The sequence below is a fragment of the Silurus aristotelis genome (genome assembly GCF_946808225.1).
Source record: "Silurus aristotelis genome assembly, chromosome: 10".
In the NCBI taxonomy this organism is placed as follows: Eukaryota; Metazoa; Chordata; class Actinopteri; order Siluriformes; family Siluridae; genus Silurus; species Silurus aristotelis.
The window spans coordinates 2,901,254-2,918,753 of NC_139583.1; the positions used below are offsets into that span (position 1 = coordinate 2,901,254).

Genomic DNA, 17,500 nt, shown 5'->3' on the forward strand with positions numbered 1-17,500 from the left:
GTCCTGTATCCCTCTTTATCTCTCTATCTGTCCTCTATCCCTCTTTATCTCTCTATCTATCCTCTATCCCTCTTTATCACTATGTATTAAAGCAGTTCTTCATAGAGCCGCTTGGTGCACAGGGTCTTTGATGCTCGAGGACGTTTGGGTCTCCAGGTTCAAGTAAAGAAAAAATTGCATCCCTATTAACATTCGGGGTGTGTGTGTGTGTGTGTGTGTGTGTGTGTGTGCGTGCTGAAAGTGAACAATCCCCACCTTTGACTTCTGTTCGTCAGCAAGCTGCAGTTTTGCCCTGAACGCGTCCTCCATCTGCTGCATCTCTTCGCTCTGAGTGCGTTTCAGCGCCTCCCTGAGGACACACGGGGTATCGCGTGCATGAGAACGACAGGATTTTGATACATATAAGTGTGTGTGCGGGTTGATTTTAATCCACAACAATAATCTTTAAGGAATGGTTTAAAAAAACGGACGCCGCGTTTCGAAGTCGTGCCGGGCCCGAGAGTTAGGTGTTATCATCACCGGGCCCAAAAGAAGTGAGAGAGCAAGACACACACACACACACACACACACACACACACACACACACACACACACACATACACACATACACACAGAACTACAAAGGCTTCAAAGACCTCTCTGAAAAGCTGCACGGATACAAAACATTTGCATACATGAGCGCTTTGATGTCACGCGCCATGAAAAAAGAGGCATGGTTATTTTTTCTTGATCCAAAGCTAACATTAGCGCTGAGCCCATCCCTGAAGCGCACGTGTGTCTGTGTGCGTTGAGCTACGTTATATACATTCATTATCAATCAAAAACCCACACAATAAAGCCTGATAGTGTTTGAGGTACAGGACGGCCTGACGTGTGTGTGTGTGTGTGTGTGTGTGTGTGTATGTGTGTTTACAGAAAATGACCATGCCCAAGCACGTGGCATGAGTTAAACTCCTGTTCCTTTTGGTCTAATGTCGCGCCGTTCCCCGGGGGTCCCCCCCCACTACCCACAATCCTGTGCGCTTTTTGTTTCCGCCTGCCGTCTTTTGGACTCGGGCGTGGCGGCTGCAAACAAACAACGCTTCCAGATGTTTTTTGTCTCACTCGCATTCGTTCAGACGAGCCAGCTGTCTGCTCGGCCCTGTGACACCGGCGGCGAGGATGAAATGACAGTTTTATAGCGCATTCCTTTCCGGCTTCAACATTCCAACCTTCACACACACACACACACACACACACACACACACACACAGAGTGAGAGATACACTGAAGCTAGGTTTTTTCTTGCGTGGTAAACGAGATGAGACAGAAATAGACGCTCGCCTCTGCTCCCGCTCCCTATCACGTCTGCATACCTGTAATTCCTGTGTTCTCGCCTCATCTCACTCGAATCACGCCCAGTGTTCCTGATCTTCACACGTCAGGAGTTCCTCACGCCTCAGAATCCACCGAGCGACAACGAAAAATAAAAAAGCCGCGTACCATCGATACAACGAGTTGAGAGTAGACGGAAATACGCTGAATCGCCAAAAGTATTTGGACACCTGACTTTCCCAGCCATACGTGGTTCTTCCCCAAACCGTTTCCACAAACTTGGTTGCACAATTGTATTGGACGTCTCTGAACGTGTGAGCAGGAAACTTTCCCTTCACTCGAATGAACTAAAAGACTCAAACCTGTTTCTGCATGACAATGTCCCTGTGCACAAAGCCACATAGTGAAGTAAACAGACCCTGATGATGGGGTGTTCAAAAAGAAGCACATGAATATCTTAAGATCAGGTGGCCACAAACTTTCAATGCATTACGGCCGACATACATCATACAGATGGTCCACGAGTTACGATGGTCTCCACTTATGATATTTTCAAGTTACGATGGGGTCACACATCATCGCAACTCAGGAAAAGCCAGAGGTGGACGAAGAACACAAACCATTTACTTGAGTTATAGTAAAATGTGACTCCAGTAAAAGTAAAAACGTCTCTTTAAACTTTCACTTGAGTAAAAGTACAAACGTTTTTGCTTTCAAATGTACTGAAGTGTCCAAAGTAGTGATTTATTATAACTATAATGTTCCTATGATCATTTTTATCACAAGATTCTTCACTTAATCACTTCAGTTTATGAGAAAAGACTCGAATGTGACTCTCAGCACACTGATCTATTAATAGAATGATATTAATAACTCAAACACTGATTGATTTCTGTTACAATGATCATGAGCCCAAAACATAAAAAAATCACGTGACTGAGGTCACGTGTGTTGTCGAGTCTGGAGTTTCTTCACCATTTATTCCTCTCTAAATGTTCTGCTTGATGTTGAACTGATGCTGAACTGTATGTTGGTGATCAGTAGATACACCGAGCGCCGATCAGAACACAGCGTGCGCTCGATCCTGATTGGTTGCGCGCTGCGTGTTTCACCAGTTACGTTTTTATCCTCGTGAATAAAAAGGGACGAGTGATTTCACTACATGTAGTAAAAAGTCAAATATTTGACATTGAAATGTAGTGAAGTTACAGTAAAAATCTCCCAAATGGAAACAGACACATGAAAAAGCAACTTAACTACAGAAACTAATTACATTTACTTCATTACTGTCAACCACTGGAGACACCATGGCATAGTTTTTATCCAATTATAGCTACATTCGATGCCGTACAGAGTAGTTCCTGTTGTCACAAATATGAAGTGACAGATTGACCTCTGACAAGTAGGATTTGTTAGATGTGTGTGTGTGTGTGTGTGTGTGTGTGTGTGTGTGTGTGTGTGTGTGTGTGTGTGTGTGTTATTGCTATGAGACAAAGAAATGAACTAGAAGAAAACCCTGATCTATTTTTTTCTTTTTCTTTGTTAACAGTGATGTATCATGAATAGCTTGTCTCTGACATCCCTGGAATTTGTGAGTGTGTGTGTGTGTGTGTGTGTGTGTGTGTGTGTGTTCGCACTGAGTCTAGCTAAAGTATGTGAAGTTTACAAGCCAAATTCTTATTTTGCTTACCCCTATATTTACCTCTCTCTCTCTCTCTCTCTCTCTCTCTCTCTCTCTCTCTCTCAGTTCCCTTTATCACTGTCTATATGTCACTCTGCACACATCACTGCTTCCACCCTCTTCCCTCCCTCCCTCCCTCCCTCTTTTCCCTGCGTGACAACATGCCTAATGATATCTCTGTCAGTTAAATCATTCTACCAGTTTCTCTGTAATGACGTTAATATGCGGCTCGTTGCTAATTAGTCGCTGCAGAAGCCCGAGGCGAGGAGAACATTCCTCTTTAGCGAGGTTCTTCTGAAGGCCGTATAGGAAACTTCTCTTTTAGCTCGCTTTCCCTATATAGAACGGCATGAGGTATTCGATTCATTTTCTCCTCCGAACGCCTGACACGCTCTTAATCTTAATCAGGTGTTAAAGTTTTTCTCAGTAGGTTTAAAGAAGACATTCCAAACTTAGTAAACACACTCATAATAAAGCTTACTATGTACAGACAAGCAGTTTGGTTGAGTTTGTTTTGTTTTTTTAACGCTGTCTTATCGCATTGAGCCACATGGATCTTTTTTCCTAGAGCTGAAGATGTTGAGATGTTCGTTGGGAGTGACGACGATGGACAGGATTAGAAATGAGTTTATTAGAGGGACAGCGCATGTATGTCGTTTTGGAGACAAGGTGAGGGAGGTGAGATTGAGATGGTTTGGACATGTGCAGAGGATTATGGGGTATATCAGTAGGAGAATGCTGAGGATGGAGACACCAGAAAGGAGGAAAAGAGGAAGGCCAAGGAGGAGGTTTATAGATGTGGTGAGGAAAGACATGCAGGTAGTTGGTGTGAAAGAGGCAGATGTAGAGGACAGGGGGGGTATGGAGACAAATGATCCGCTGTGGCGCCCCCTAATGGGAGAAGCCAAAAGAAGAAGAGGAAAAAGAAATGAACCAGTTGATCGTTGGTTGATGTCGTTCACTCGCCTCACTCATCAATTCAACAAATTTACAAAAATTAATAGAAACTTAAGTTTCACACATTCTGACAGCTGGTTTAACCATTTTGCATTTAGTGACTGATGTCTAGATGATTTTAGGGGTTAAAACTATTTAGGTGGGAATCAGTATAATATATTTTGATTAACATGAACATAAACAACAGATGATGTAAGAAACGGCAGACGTTTGCACAAAATCCATCAAACGAACGTTCCAAAGCGTTCACAATTTGTTCAAACGCGAAAACGAGAAATTGTACCAAGTGACGACGTGACGTGGAGGTTGAACGAGAAGTTTTTAGAGTTTCTCCTTTCTGATCTGAAAAACGCTTCAAAACAACTCATTTCACTCACAAACACGAATCTCACTTCCTGTCCGGGAGTCCCAGAGGTTTAATCGAATCCCATAACGTATATAACATCATTCTATTTATAACATCTGGCTGCGTATCACCAAGTTCTTCCGCTCATTCCTGAAAAACAAGGAATCACCCTTCTGTAATGGCTTTTTCTGCTGCTGCGGATGTCTCTCTCATTCTCTCTCTCGTTCTCTCTCTCGTTCTCTATCTCAGAGCATCAACAGCCGCATTGTGAAGCGCTCGAGTGCATGAAAGACGCCGTTTGTTCTCGGCATCCTCGGTCGCACCAGGCCAATAACAGCCTTGCGGCGGAGGGATCATGCCTGCGTGTTAACGAAGCCACAAACCCGAGTCGAATGACACCGGGTCACGGACCCAGCAGGCGGATACATGCCGGGATGATTAGGGATTAGGATGTGGAGTTATGGGGTAAATAAACACATCCACATCTCTTTTTCTTTACATTTCACCCAAATTCAATTCTTTCCAAATCCTGTCAGTGTAGTGCAGTTTATCTTCGCATCTTAATGTATAACTGACAATACACTACATTAAAGATACATATGAAGCAGCTACTGGTGCGGAGCGATACGATTCACCACTATGACAACGCGATTCATCGCAATAGGATGAAATGGAAGAAAATACGATGCTCTGCAATTCAATACAGTGCTAATAGTTTACTTTCATTTCTTCGGTTCAGACAGACGGCAAATCATCCTTTTACTGAAGCGCCTTCTGACTTCTAACACATGGCCCCTTTCACACACACGCCTTTATAAAGGAAAAAAGATTAAATAAAACCAGACGTTCTTTCCCTGTTGTGTGTGCAGGAAGTTACAGCTCTGCCTCTGCCATGTTAATCTGTATTCTATGTGACTCTCAGGACACGCCTCGGTCTCTGTAGCATTGCGATACGCCGTATTCACGTAGCAGCAGCGGTGCTGAGAAACAAATTATTGGTCACTTTCTAAATAATAAAAGTATAAATAATTTTTTGCTTATGCTAATCTGTCACAGTTTTTCTCAGCTGCTTTGTTGCGTTTCTCGAATCATCTCAAACCTTTTAAAAAAAGAGCATTTCTCAAAACAATTTGTACAAACAGCATTGAATTTCTTGCAAAACCCTGAACTTTTCTCAAAATGCTCAGTTCATCTCTCAAAGGTAAGAATTTGTGTCGATGAACATCTCATTTCCATCAGAATGAAAAGTCTGCAGTTTCAGTATTTCCTGATATAAACTACAGACTGAAAATGCACGAGGCTGAATTTCTTCTATTTGGCTACTATGAATATCAGCAGCACAAATTCATTTATTTGAGTGCATATTTGATTTATATCGATTGCAAGATTTCAAACAGCATTTACTGGCATTTGAAGGTTCACGAGATTCACCTTTTTTAAAGGACTCGTTCATTCATTGTTTGATCTCGATGCCGTCTCGCCTTCGTTACCGACATTCAAGATCTGCACAATTCATAAATTTAAGACATTTACTAAAAAAGTTCTAAGGTTTTAAAGAAATTCAAGCTTCACAGATTATAACAACTGGTTGAATTCTGCAATGAACTGATGCTGAGATGTTTTGTGGGTTAAAACTATTCAGGTGAAATCAGTATAATGTATTTTGATCAACATGAACATAAAGGTCTGATAATGTAGGAAACAGCAGTCACTCGTACACAATCCATTAAACGATGTACCAAAGCGTTCGCAATTTGAGCAAAGTGACGAGAAATTGCTTTTATGATGAGCACAATTGACTAAATGATGTGGAGGTTGAACAAGTAGTTTTGAGAAATTTCATTTCTGATCTGAGAAACGCTCCAAATCAACAGAGAAAAACAGTAATAACTTGTAGCACAGATGCGAATTGCTCAATCTTACCATCATACCAACATATAAAGGATATATATGTGTGTGTGTGTGTGTGTGTGTGTGTGTGTGTGTGTGTGTGTGTGTATGAATAGATTTGGTATATATAGGAAAGTGGTAGCTTAGTGGTTGGTAGCTACTGCTTCTGGGCTCCTGAGCTATTATATATACATATATATATATACACACACACACACACACACACACACACACACACACACACACACACACACACACACACACACGATTTTCTTGCGCCATTTAGCCCACGATAGGATGAACGTGTTGTGTTTTCTGTTCTGTTCGTCAAAATGGAGTTCCACATCAATTAAACCCTGATTACAATCAAGTGTTTTCCTTTAAACTCCACAAACAAATCAGAAGCACAACACATTTCTGTGTCTCTGTTCCTCTGCTGTAACTGCCGGCGTGATGACGATCTCTCATCGCTCTACGTCTGTGTAGTGGACCGGAATAAGAACATTCAAAAAATCAGCAATTGAGCACTACTGCAGAAAGTGTGTGTGTGTGTGTGTGTGTGTGTGTGTGTGTGTGTGTGTGTGTGTGTGTGTGTGTGTGTTTCACATGACCACAGCCTCAAATCAGCTGCTCCCAAAATCTACTGACCTGCTGAGCAAAACAAAGCTCAGTTATTTGAATTAAACTCATTTCCACATCACCATCAGCACACACATACACGCACACTGGGGTTTTTGGAGGGTTTTTAAATTCTGTAGACAGATAAAAGTTTGTCTTATTGAACATCCTATTTCACATCGAGTCCTCATTTGCTCTTATAATAAGTTCCAATCTTCTGTGTAGATGTTCCACGAGATTTGTGGAGATTCATTAAAGGTTCCACGGAACCAAGGTTTGGTCTCGTCGTTCATAGTTCATGAACACAGACAGACAGACAGACAGACAGACAGACAGACAGACAGACAGACAGACAGACAGACAGACAGACAGACAGACAGACAGATAGATGAGGTATGTGGAAGAGGGCAGATAGCGATTTTTTCCGAGTGTGTTAGCACCCCCCTGTGGTGTGCCAGGAGAAAAATATGGGTTGAAAATTGGGGTTTGCACTTTTGTGTAAGCAGGGTACAATTTTTCTTTTTCTTTTTTCTCTTCTATTATTCTTTCGATAGTCACATTAAAGCTCTCTGACAAATCGATCTTTATTTCTGGCTTGGAGTGTAACATTTTATCTCCACTCCCTCTGCCCAGGCCACAATGTCCTTAGAACATCACAATGTTTTTATTATTATTATTTCACAATGTATTATTATTTTTATTATTATTCATGTAATTTAATTCTACTCATTTGCAACACTGATAATTTCTCTCTTTTCCCAAAGTAATCTTTAGCTCCTATTGAACTGTACAATAATAATATTCATAATAAAGATTGTGTCTGCATCCAGGGGGCGGAGCTTATTCATTCTCATATATCAGAACCCATCTTTATGCTTTGTGTACGCAAGCGGTTGTATCTTCCTGACGGCTGTGAAACACACTGTAGTGAGTGTATAGGTTAAGAGGTCAGGTAGTGGTGTGTGGTTTACCGCTAGGCTACAAGTGAGAAACCAGTAGGGTTTTAAAATCCTGTTTCTACTGCAGTACAACACATTTAGGCCACGTAAGCACATTTCTGTTATCATAGCTTTTAACAAAGAAAAGACACCTAATACACACCTCTGCTACATCTGTACTTCTTTATCAGCTTTCTGAGGGAAGTAACACGGCGGCTAAGTGGAAGCATTGTGGAGCTAAATGTTATTCTCACTCACAATGTGAAATCCTGAGAAATCCTGAGACTTTGCCCTAGGACCTGCAGTTTTCCACCAGACACACCGTATTACAGCAGAATAGGTACACAGAGTTAAGGGACAGAAGAGACAGGGATCGTTATTTAATACTTAACCGACTGTAACATATACACTGTACGGGTGTGTGATGAAGGGATGATAAGCGGAGAGAGAGTCAAGCACAAAGAATGGTGTTAAAGTAATACAGAGTGACAAAAAAAAACATGGAGAGCAGAGGATTCATAGAATACAGAGAGCGGAGGAAGTGGGTCTGGGAAAACAGACAGACAGACAGACAGACAGACAGACAGACAGACAGACAGACAGACAGACAGACAGATAGATAGATAGATAGATAGATAGATAGATAGATAGATAGATAGATAGATCTCACACACACACACACACACACACACACACACACACACACACACACACACACACACACAGGTGGGTATTGTTGCAATTAAATAGTAATAAAGAACAGGGCAGGCAGGAATTAGAGTGCTGCTAACCAGGGAACAGGTGGAGACGGAGACCAGAGGAAGAAACTGGAACACACACACACACACACACACACACACACACACACACACACACACACACACACAAAAGAGAACAAGCACTGACCTGACCAGGTAAAGAAAAATGTGAATACACACAAAAGCCTTGTTTAGATGGGATTAGTTCAGGACCTGGAGTTGATCCATCTGTTCCAGTTGCTCCTGTAGGATTGGGCTCCATCCCTGACTTTATGACCTTCTCCATCTACTGACTCATCAGATTAATCTCACCTGAATCAAAACCTCTGAGCTTGTGTGTGTATGTGTGTGTGTGTGTGTGTGTGTGTGTGTGTGTGTGTGTGTGTGTGTGTGTGTGTGTGTCCACTTCCTGACTCTCTGAATTAATGCTAAAAGCCGTGGAGAAATCTCAGAAACACTGCGGTGAATTTGACATGTTTTAAATTAGAGAAAGAAAGAAAGAAAGAAAGAAAGAAAGAAAGAAAGAAAGAAAGAAAGAAAGAAAGAAAGAAAGAAAGAAAGAATAAAAGAAAGAAAGAAAGAAGTGATTGAATCAATGAATAAATTAATGAGTAAATAAGTTTATAAATGTATACGAGCAAGCAAAATATAACCCATTAACTCGGAACCATAACCAATTATTAGGTGCATTTTAGAGCTCAAAGGGACAGACTGACAGACCGGCACACACACACACACACACACACACACACACACACACACACACACACACACACACACACACACACACACACACACACATACATACACAAATATATATGAATATGAATACTGTCCCCTTCGGTGGCTGTGCTGCTCTGGCACTTTGGCCAAAGGGATAGGCGTGTCAATGTTGAGAGACAGCCAGACATGTTAGAACAAGACACACACACACACACACACACACACACACACACACACACACACACACACACACACACACACACAGAGGGGGTGAAAAAGTTAAAAAGTTTCTCTGATGCACTAATGTGTGTTTACATGGGTATTATTTGGCTTTGTGTGTGTGTGTGTGTGTGTGTGTGTGTGTGTGTGTGTGTGTGTGTGTGTGTGTGTCTGTGTGTGTGTGTTCACCTTTCGTCTTTTATCCTCTGACCCTCCCTCAAAGCTCCTTCCAGTTCCTGCCTCGTCTCCGCCTCCTTCTGTTTCCACGTCAACAACTGCTGCTGTAGGGACTCGCATCGCTGTCGGCATGACAACCAGCTCGCCTTCTTTCCCCCCAGGTCTCGGGACAGACTGTGGAGAGGAACAGGAAAACACACACACACACACACACACACACACACACACACACACACACATGCCAGCATCCATATACAGTGAACATCAAAAAACTTTTTTTTTTACTTGTACTGTTCCTTATGCACTAATACACCCAAAAGTATTGGGACACCCGATGTTTCTACCCACACATGGTTATTCCTCAAACTGTCAGTGGTTAAGATGTTGGACTTCAGATCAGAAGGTTGTGAGTTCAAATCCCACCACCACATGCCGACACCGGTAGGAGCCTTTAAGCCAGGCTCTCAATCCACAACAGCTCATCCAAATGCCATAAATATAAAAATTAACTAGGAGATCCAAATCTGTTCCATCATGCCACATAGTGCATGAAGCCAGTTAATGAAGATATGCTTTACACAGGTTAAAAGATGTGAAAGATCCTCTGCTATAGAGCTTGAACCCTAATGAACTATTAGGCCTCCTCAGAACCTAACTTCACTAACACTCTTGTGTTTAAATTAATCTTCACAAAATTTAGAGAAACATCTTCCCAGAAGAGTGGAGCTTATTATAAGAGCGTAGGGAGACTCGATGTGGAATGGGATGTTCAAAAAGCAGCAGGTAGAAATCTGATCTGTCGGGTGTCCACAAACTTTTGGCGTAGGATTTCCCAGTATACTGCAGAGCATCGAGGTCCGTTAGTCATTACGGCTCCTGTTACTGCGCACCGAAACGTCTGTTTTCAAACGGAAACGCATCTGGATGTAAGCTGGGGGCGTATCGTTATTTACACGGAATAGCTGTCGCTATCTGACAGCGTGTGTATTTGTATGTGGGGCTTTTCGGGGAAAAAAAACGAAACCCGAGTCGGTCGTATACGGCACGGTAATGTATACTCGCTGGCGTGTCTCTTGGGTTTGATTAGGGTTTATAACGAGATCGTATAAACGTCACTGAGAAACAATTCGGGGAAAAAGAGTCAGCGTCTGGAATTTTGCGTCCATGATGAAGAAAAACGTGCAAGAAAAAAAAAAAACGGATGCACATGGTAAAGCTTCACACATGTTCGATATAAAGCGCTGAAATTAAAACATGCTGTGAAACTCGATGGCATGAACGCAAACACACACACACACACACACAAACACACACTCCCACATAGATATTCCCTCAGTTTGGGAATAAAGTGTGGAAGATCTGAAAGACTTGAAAGTCCATCAAACATCCTTTTGTGTCCTTGAAAGGAATCGTTTGTGCTCAGGATCGATTAAAGAGCTCTGGCTTTGAGCTTCTGAAAGTGGAGGTCATTTTGTGTGCGTGTGTGGTTTTATATATATATATATATATATATATATATATATGTGTGTGTGTGTGTGTGTGTGTGTGTAGGCATTGAAGCTCAGTGGTTGTGAAGGTCTTCCATCTGCTGCTGCTTTAGTTCACACACAGCTGGAGACTCTGCCACTGCGACTATTCATGATTTGACATCGGAAAAATAGAGCATGTACACTAACGTAGTTCAAGATGAAGAAGACAAACCATGTACTTAAGTTAAAGTAGAGCCACTCCGTAAAATATGAGTCCAATAAAAGTCAAAATGTCCCTTTAAACTTTCACTTGAGTAAAAGTACAAAAGCCATCAAATGCACTTAAGTATCCAAAGTACTGATTTTTTATAACTATAATGTTCCCATTATCATCATCAAGACTCTTAAATCTGTTAATAGAAGGATATTAATGACTTAAACACTGATTGATTTCTATTACAATTATCATAAGTCCAAAACCTTCTCTTCGACTACTCCAAACAAAATCGTGTAAATGAGGTCACGTGTGTGGTGGCGAGTTCGAGTCTGGAGTTCCTTCATCTTTTATTTCTCTCACAATGTTCTGCTTGATGTTGAACTGATGCTGAATATTGGTGCTAAATAGAAACCACCAAGTGCCAATCAGAACAAGTTCAAAACAGAGCGAGCTCTCGATCCTAAATGGTGACTTCATATATATATATATATATATAAAATGAATAATAATTATTATCGACCAATAAGATTCAAGCACAACCACACTGTAATAAAACCCAGGGTCAGGGTGAATCCTGGATTGTGATTGGCTGGAAGTTCAGGTTTGAAATAAATTATCGTAACCATAGTAACATCCAGTTCAGCTATTGTAGACATTTCCTAAGGACCTTTACTGAGCTCCATGGGGGAGTTTTTTTTCGTCATGTGGTTTGACTTATATGGGAAAACCGGTGCCCAACACTTCACTTCACTGGTGTTCATATACCTTCAATCAAAGACCACAATATACCACAAATGCTGCCTACAAAGGGTAAGAAACGTAATCAATAGTTTGTGATTGATATTCATTAATTGATATGTAGATTGATTTCTGCTCTTTAAACTGTTTCTCGAGTGCACTTGGGTAAACAGATGATTTGATGAGTAAATGAGATGCAAATCATATCGGCCTCAGTTATGGAGATGCACATCCCTAATATATATATATATATATATATATATATACATACACACACACACTATATATATATAATTTATATACAACTAAGCAGGTGAGGATTAGAGGCCTATGTCACTATGTGCATGTGTGTGTGTGTGTGTGTGTGTGTGTGTGTGTGTGTGTGTGTGTGTGTGTGTGTGTGTGTTGGTGTAAAGTCTTAGTTATGGTCAGTTGGTAGCTCAAATCACACAGCTCATGTTTGATTTGAGAAAAAAAAAACTAAAATCAAAAGAACTTCAGTGTGTGTGTGTGTGTGTGTGTGTGTGTGTGTGTGTGTGTGTGTGTGTGTGTGTGTGTGTGTGTGTGTGTGTGTGTGTGTGTGTGTCTGGGTGTGTGTGTCTGTGTTTGTGTGTGTGTGTGTGTGTGTGTGTGTGTGTGTGTGTGTGTGTGTGTGTGTGTGTGGGTGGGTGGGTGCCCTGTCAGTGTTAAGTTTCTCAACCTCTGGTTTCTATTTTACTCATTCCCTTTCATCTGTCCTTTTCTGTCATCCCTGGCTTTTTGTGTTCACTGTGCACTGTCTATCTGTCAGAGGTGTGTGTGTGTGTGTGTGTGTGTGTGTGTGTGTGTGTGTGTGTGTGTGTGTGTATAACCGTCTGACACCTCTGTGGCCTCTGTATAAAGATCACAGCGAGCATCTTTAATCAGTCTTTCCTCCATGCTGTGTGCATCACTGCCACTTCTCTGCTTCCTATACACTTGTGGAACCTGATATGGCATGTCCATGTGACACACACACACACACACACACACACAAACACACACACACACACACACACACACACACACACACACACACACACACACACACACACACACCTCAGGATGGTGGCACTCTGCTCATCACACTGCTGCTGCAGCCGTAGGCGACTTTCCTCTTCCTCTTTCTTTGTGTTTCTGAAAGACAAAAGCACAGCGCTTTATCTAAGCCAGCCATATCACACACACACACACACACACACACACACACACACACACACACACACACACACACACACACACACACACACACACACACACACACAGAACATTAGTACATTGGTCTAAATTTGTATCAGTATCTGATTGTATAAAGGAAAAAAGGCGTGAAGAAAAGGAGGTGTGGTTTTTATATCTGTCAGTCTAAAGAAAAGGAGGCATGGCCTGTATATCTGTCAGTCAACAAGAAAAAGGCGTGTCCTGAAAATGAGAAAGGGAGGCATGGCCTTCATATCTGTCCATATAAGAAAAGGAGGCGTGGCCTTTTTGTCTGATGGTGAAAGGTAAGAAGGTGTTTTATTAGTGAGTTAAAGTGAGATAAAGTGGGCGTGGCCTTTATGATTTTGTAGTAAAAGAAAAAGAGGCGTGTCTGTGTATGTTTTGTCGACGTATTTTATAAAAATGCCCTTTTGCCCCACCACTGTGTGGAGAAGGGGGAAGGGGGGAAGGTGGATGCCCTGAGGGCTGGACTGAGCTGTGTGTTTGTGTGTGTGTGTGTGTGTGTGTTTGTGTGTGTGTGTGTGTGTGTGTGTGTGTGCATACCGAATACTACAGTCGCGTGCCAGTCTGTATTTACATTTGTGACAGTCTGTATTTATTTGTGTGTATTTAGTGTGGGGGGTGCGTGCGTGTGTGCGTGTGTATGTTTGATAGTAAGTGTGTGTATGTGTGCGTGCGTGTGTATGTTTGCGTGTGAGTGTGTGTGTGTTTGTGTGTGTACTCTCCTCTTTATTGCACGCCAACGTTTGCTTTGATTCATTCATTTTCCACAACACTCACACAAGCACTTGTGTCATGCAAATCATAATTTCGGCCATGCACACAAAACACACACACTCACACACACAAATACATGCACACACACAACCACAAACACACACTTCCTGCTTTTCTGACCCTCTGCAGAACATCTCAGCTCTTTTTAAACACTCAGAAGAGCTTCCTTTCTTTGCTTCTCCCATCCTTCTCCTCTGTTTTCCCGGTTTCTCTTTTGCCTCTCAAACCTTCATCCACCTGCTACGCCTCTGATCCACCAATCAGCATACACAACACATCTCATTACGCTTTGGTGTATATTTACCCTCCCATTCTCTTTATCTCACCGTTGCCATGGTAACTCCCACACATTGCTTCCTGTAGAATTATAACATAGCATATGGCACCATTAAATTATACGTTTAGAAAAGACACCTTTGTCCCCGAGACCACGCCTCTGGAATCTTCTTCTCTTCTCCTCTTCAGTTGGAGACTATTGGCTGCAGCTGAGGATTTCTCCACATGAGGAGTCCAAAAATCCATGCCGTTCCTGAGCAGGGTTAAACTCAAGAACCGTGAGGATGAACCTGGACTGTAATTTATATACACAGTCTGCTATAATGGCTTTGTGAAACACAAACTGACCCTGGAGTCCATGACGTTGTTTTATCAACAGAGACACAGACTGCACCTCACATTTCCACACTTTCACACTTCCACACTCCTGTATAAAGCTACAGACTGGACATGAGAAATCCGAAACTGTTTATGGTCTTCGATTCCTTCTGAATCACTTAGTGAACGGATCTAATTCTCACGAGTCCTTTGAGTGAGTAAGGATTCTGCCTGCTTTTGCCATGGGATTCCTCTAGAACAGTGGTCCTCAACCCCCGAGCCAATTGGTACCAGGCCGCACAGAAAGAATACATAACTTACATTATTTCCGTTTTATTTATTATCTGATATTAAACAATGTTTTATTCTGGAAAATTACTCGAATCTCTCCACCACATCTGTCTATGAATCACTCTTGATGCAGGTCATGATGCCTCGGTCACATGTCTTACCTCCATCTGCTACCTTCTTAAAGGGGCTCCGGCCGCTAACACATAATACATTACCGCTAAATTCAAACCCCCAAGCGAGCAAAATGAACAAAAAACAACACAGTGGATTCACGTTTATACACCCACCAAATCATTCGAATTTAACAAATCCATGAACTCATGAATCCCACCCACAAGTCCCTCGGATCCGTCTGCTTCGCTACACGCTACGAGTCCGACGGTTCAGGTAAATCAGCGAGGACTCGCATAGGAGCCACGATTTGAGTTTCCTGAACAACTCAATCAGCTACTTGACACAGTTATTTGCTAACAACAACTTAATGGTGTAGTTCACAATTAGCATTTATATATGTTGTTGTTAGTAGCAAGCTAGCCAAGGACTCAAATGATCCGAGTAAATAAAGAGAAGAACTTCTGAGTTAGATAAAGGATCGGGTTATTTAATCCGGATGATTCGCTCATTTCCAGCTAGGCATGGACCCCAGGGACCACTGCTGCACCACTAAGAGGGCTTTCAATCGAGTGTGAGTCGAGTATGTGGACGATAATGTGTACAAGGACGTTAGAATGATTGTTTTGTCAAAAAAAATAGGAACGACTCGAGCGGTGTAGCAGCTAAAGTACGAGTGGAGACTCGGTCAAGGACACTGGTGTGTGGGTGGACGAGGAATGTCTGTGCCTCCAGATTCATTCTGTCCCAATTCAATTGCGTAATTAACCAAAGCTGAAACGTGGTTACAACCAGAGGTGTAAAAAAGAACCTGAAAATCATCCTTTAGTATAAGTACACATCCCTTACTTCCATTATAAGTCACCAATTTCAATATGACTTGAGTAAAAGTCTACTGATTTGAACAGTATTTGAGTATTTGACGTGTTTTGGCTCAAAGATGCACGAGTCCTTAACAATGAGACGCACGTTAGCGAAAAAGCCGGAAAACAAGTTTTATTTCTTAAAAATACAAATCGAATTGTAAACCGCAAGACTGCGTTCAACACAACAGCCTCTTCAACACGCCAGAATAAAAGAAAGATCAAAGTCGGTCAAAAAAATTTCAAAATGAAGCAAACTTTAAATCCAAAACCAATTAACCAATAAAATTACAGGATCATGTCACAAAGAAGAAGAACTTTCAGAGTGCGATGGACAAATTAAATTAAATATCGCCGCTTTTGCAGAACGAATAAGACACGGCAGATAAAGCTGTCGTGCTAAATGTAATTAGTGATGCTTAGTGTCAATTAAAATACAGTGAAGAAAAAAGTACATCGTAAATGTAGTTGAGTGAAGAGTCGAACTTATTTATATCTTTGATACTCAGTAAAACTAGAAAGTGGCCAAAACATTTACAGTACAAGTACAGTAACTCAAATACTAGTTACAATTACACCACTAGTTACAATACGCTGACGAGGACGATCTCTGAATGAGTGTCTCTTTGTATTATATTATTTATCACCATTATAGTGTGGACATTTCTTCCTGAGAAAAGACTTCCAATGATGTTAGGATTGGATGTTAAAGATAAAGGTCACATGTAAATGAATTACAGCAAAAAATCTTTCTTCCCATATCGGAGTAATGTTAGGAAGCTGGGGTCAGCCAATGATGGAGCACAGAAGGGCCTTGCTCAAGGGCCCAAGAGTGATAATTATGATGGAGCACAGAAGGGCCTTGCTCAAGGGCCCAAGAGTGATAATTATGATGGAGCACAGAAGGGCCTTGCTCAAGGGCCCAAGAGTGATAATTACCATGATGGAGCCCTTCTGTGCTCCATCATTGGCTGACCCCAGCTTCCTAACATTACTGCTAATACTTTCAATATGAAATCAGAAATGAAATATTTATTTCACTTAAACTAGGAGACCCAAATCTGTTCCAGCACAACAATGTCCCTGTGCACAAAGCCGGCTCCATGAAGATCTGATTGGCGTGGGTTGGAATATGTGAAAGATCTCCTGCTATAGAACTCAGATCTCAACTCTATTGAACTACTGAATGTTTCAATCTGACTGCACCCCAGGCCTCCTCACCTCACCCACATCAGTACCTGACTTTACTAACACTTTTGAATGAATCTCCACAAATCTCCACAAAATCCAGTGGAACATCTTCCCAGAAGAGCGGCGCTTATTATAACAGGAACTGGGGATATAGTCTGGTGTCCACACAGTTGTCAATCCAGTGTACATGTATTAATTAAGTAATACAACATGCTAATCATTCTGCTAGCATGGAATAAGTCGCTGCATTTATTAGTGAACGTATCGTGATCTCGCATTCGTTTTAACAGACTCAGAGAACTCGATTTTCACGTGTATTGTATAGCGTGATACGTGGACTCAGACCTGCTGCAGTCATCGCTGTTTTTATTGTTAATGTTTTTCCTTGGAAC

At 41.7% G+C, this 17,500-nt stretch overlaps 1 protein-coding gene across 2 annotated transcripts in view; it reads right to left on the minus strand.

The window, feature by feature from the left end:
• lekr1 (Leucine-, glutamate- and lysine-rich protein 1) overlaps nt 1-17,500 on the minus strand; it is a 65,868-nt gene that overhangs the window by 4,144 nt on the left and 44,224 nt on the right. For both annotated transcript variants that reach the window (XM_083552386.1, XM_083552387.1), the window contains exons 8-10: nt 13,123-13,200; nt 9,634-9,795; nt 256-349 (exon numbers count right to left, since the gene is read on the minus strand). In XM_083552386.1, the coding sequence (XP_083408512.1) occupies nt 256-349; nt 9,634-9,795; nt 13,123-13,200 (334 nt within the window). The remainder of the gene's footprint in view (nt 1-255; nt 350-9,633; nt 9,796-13,122; nt 13,201-17,500) is intronic.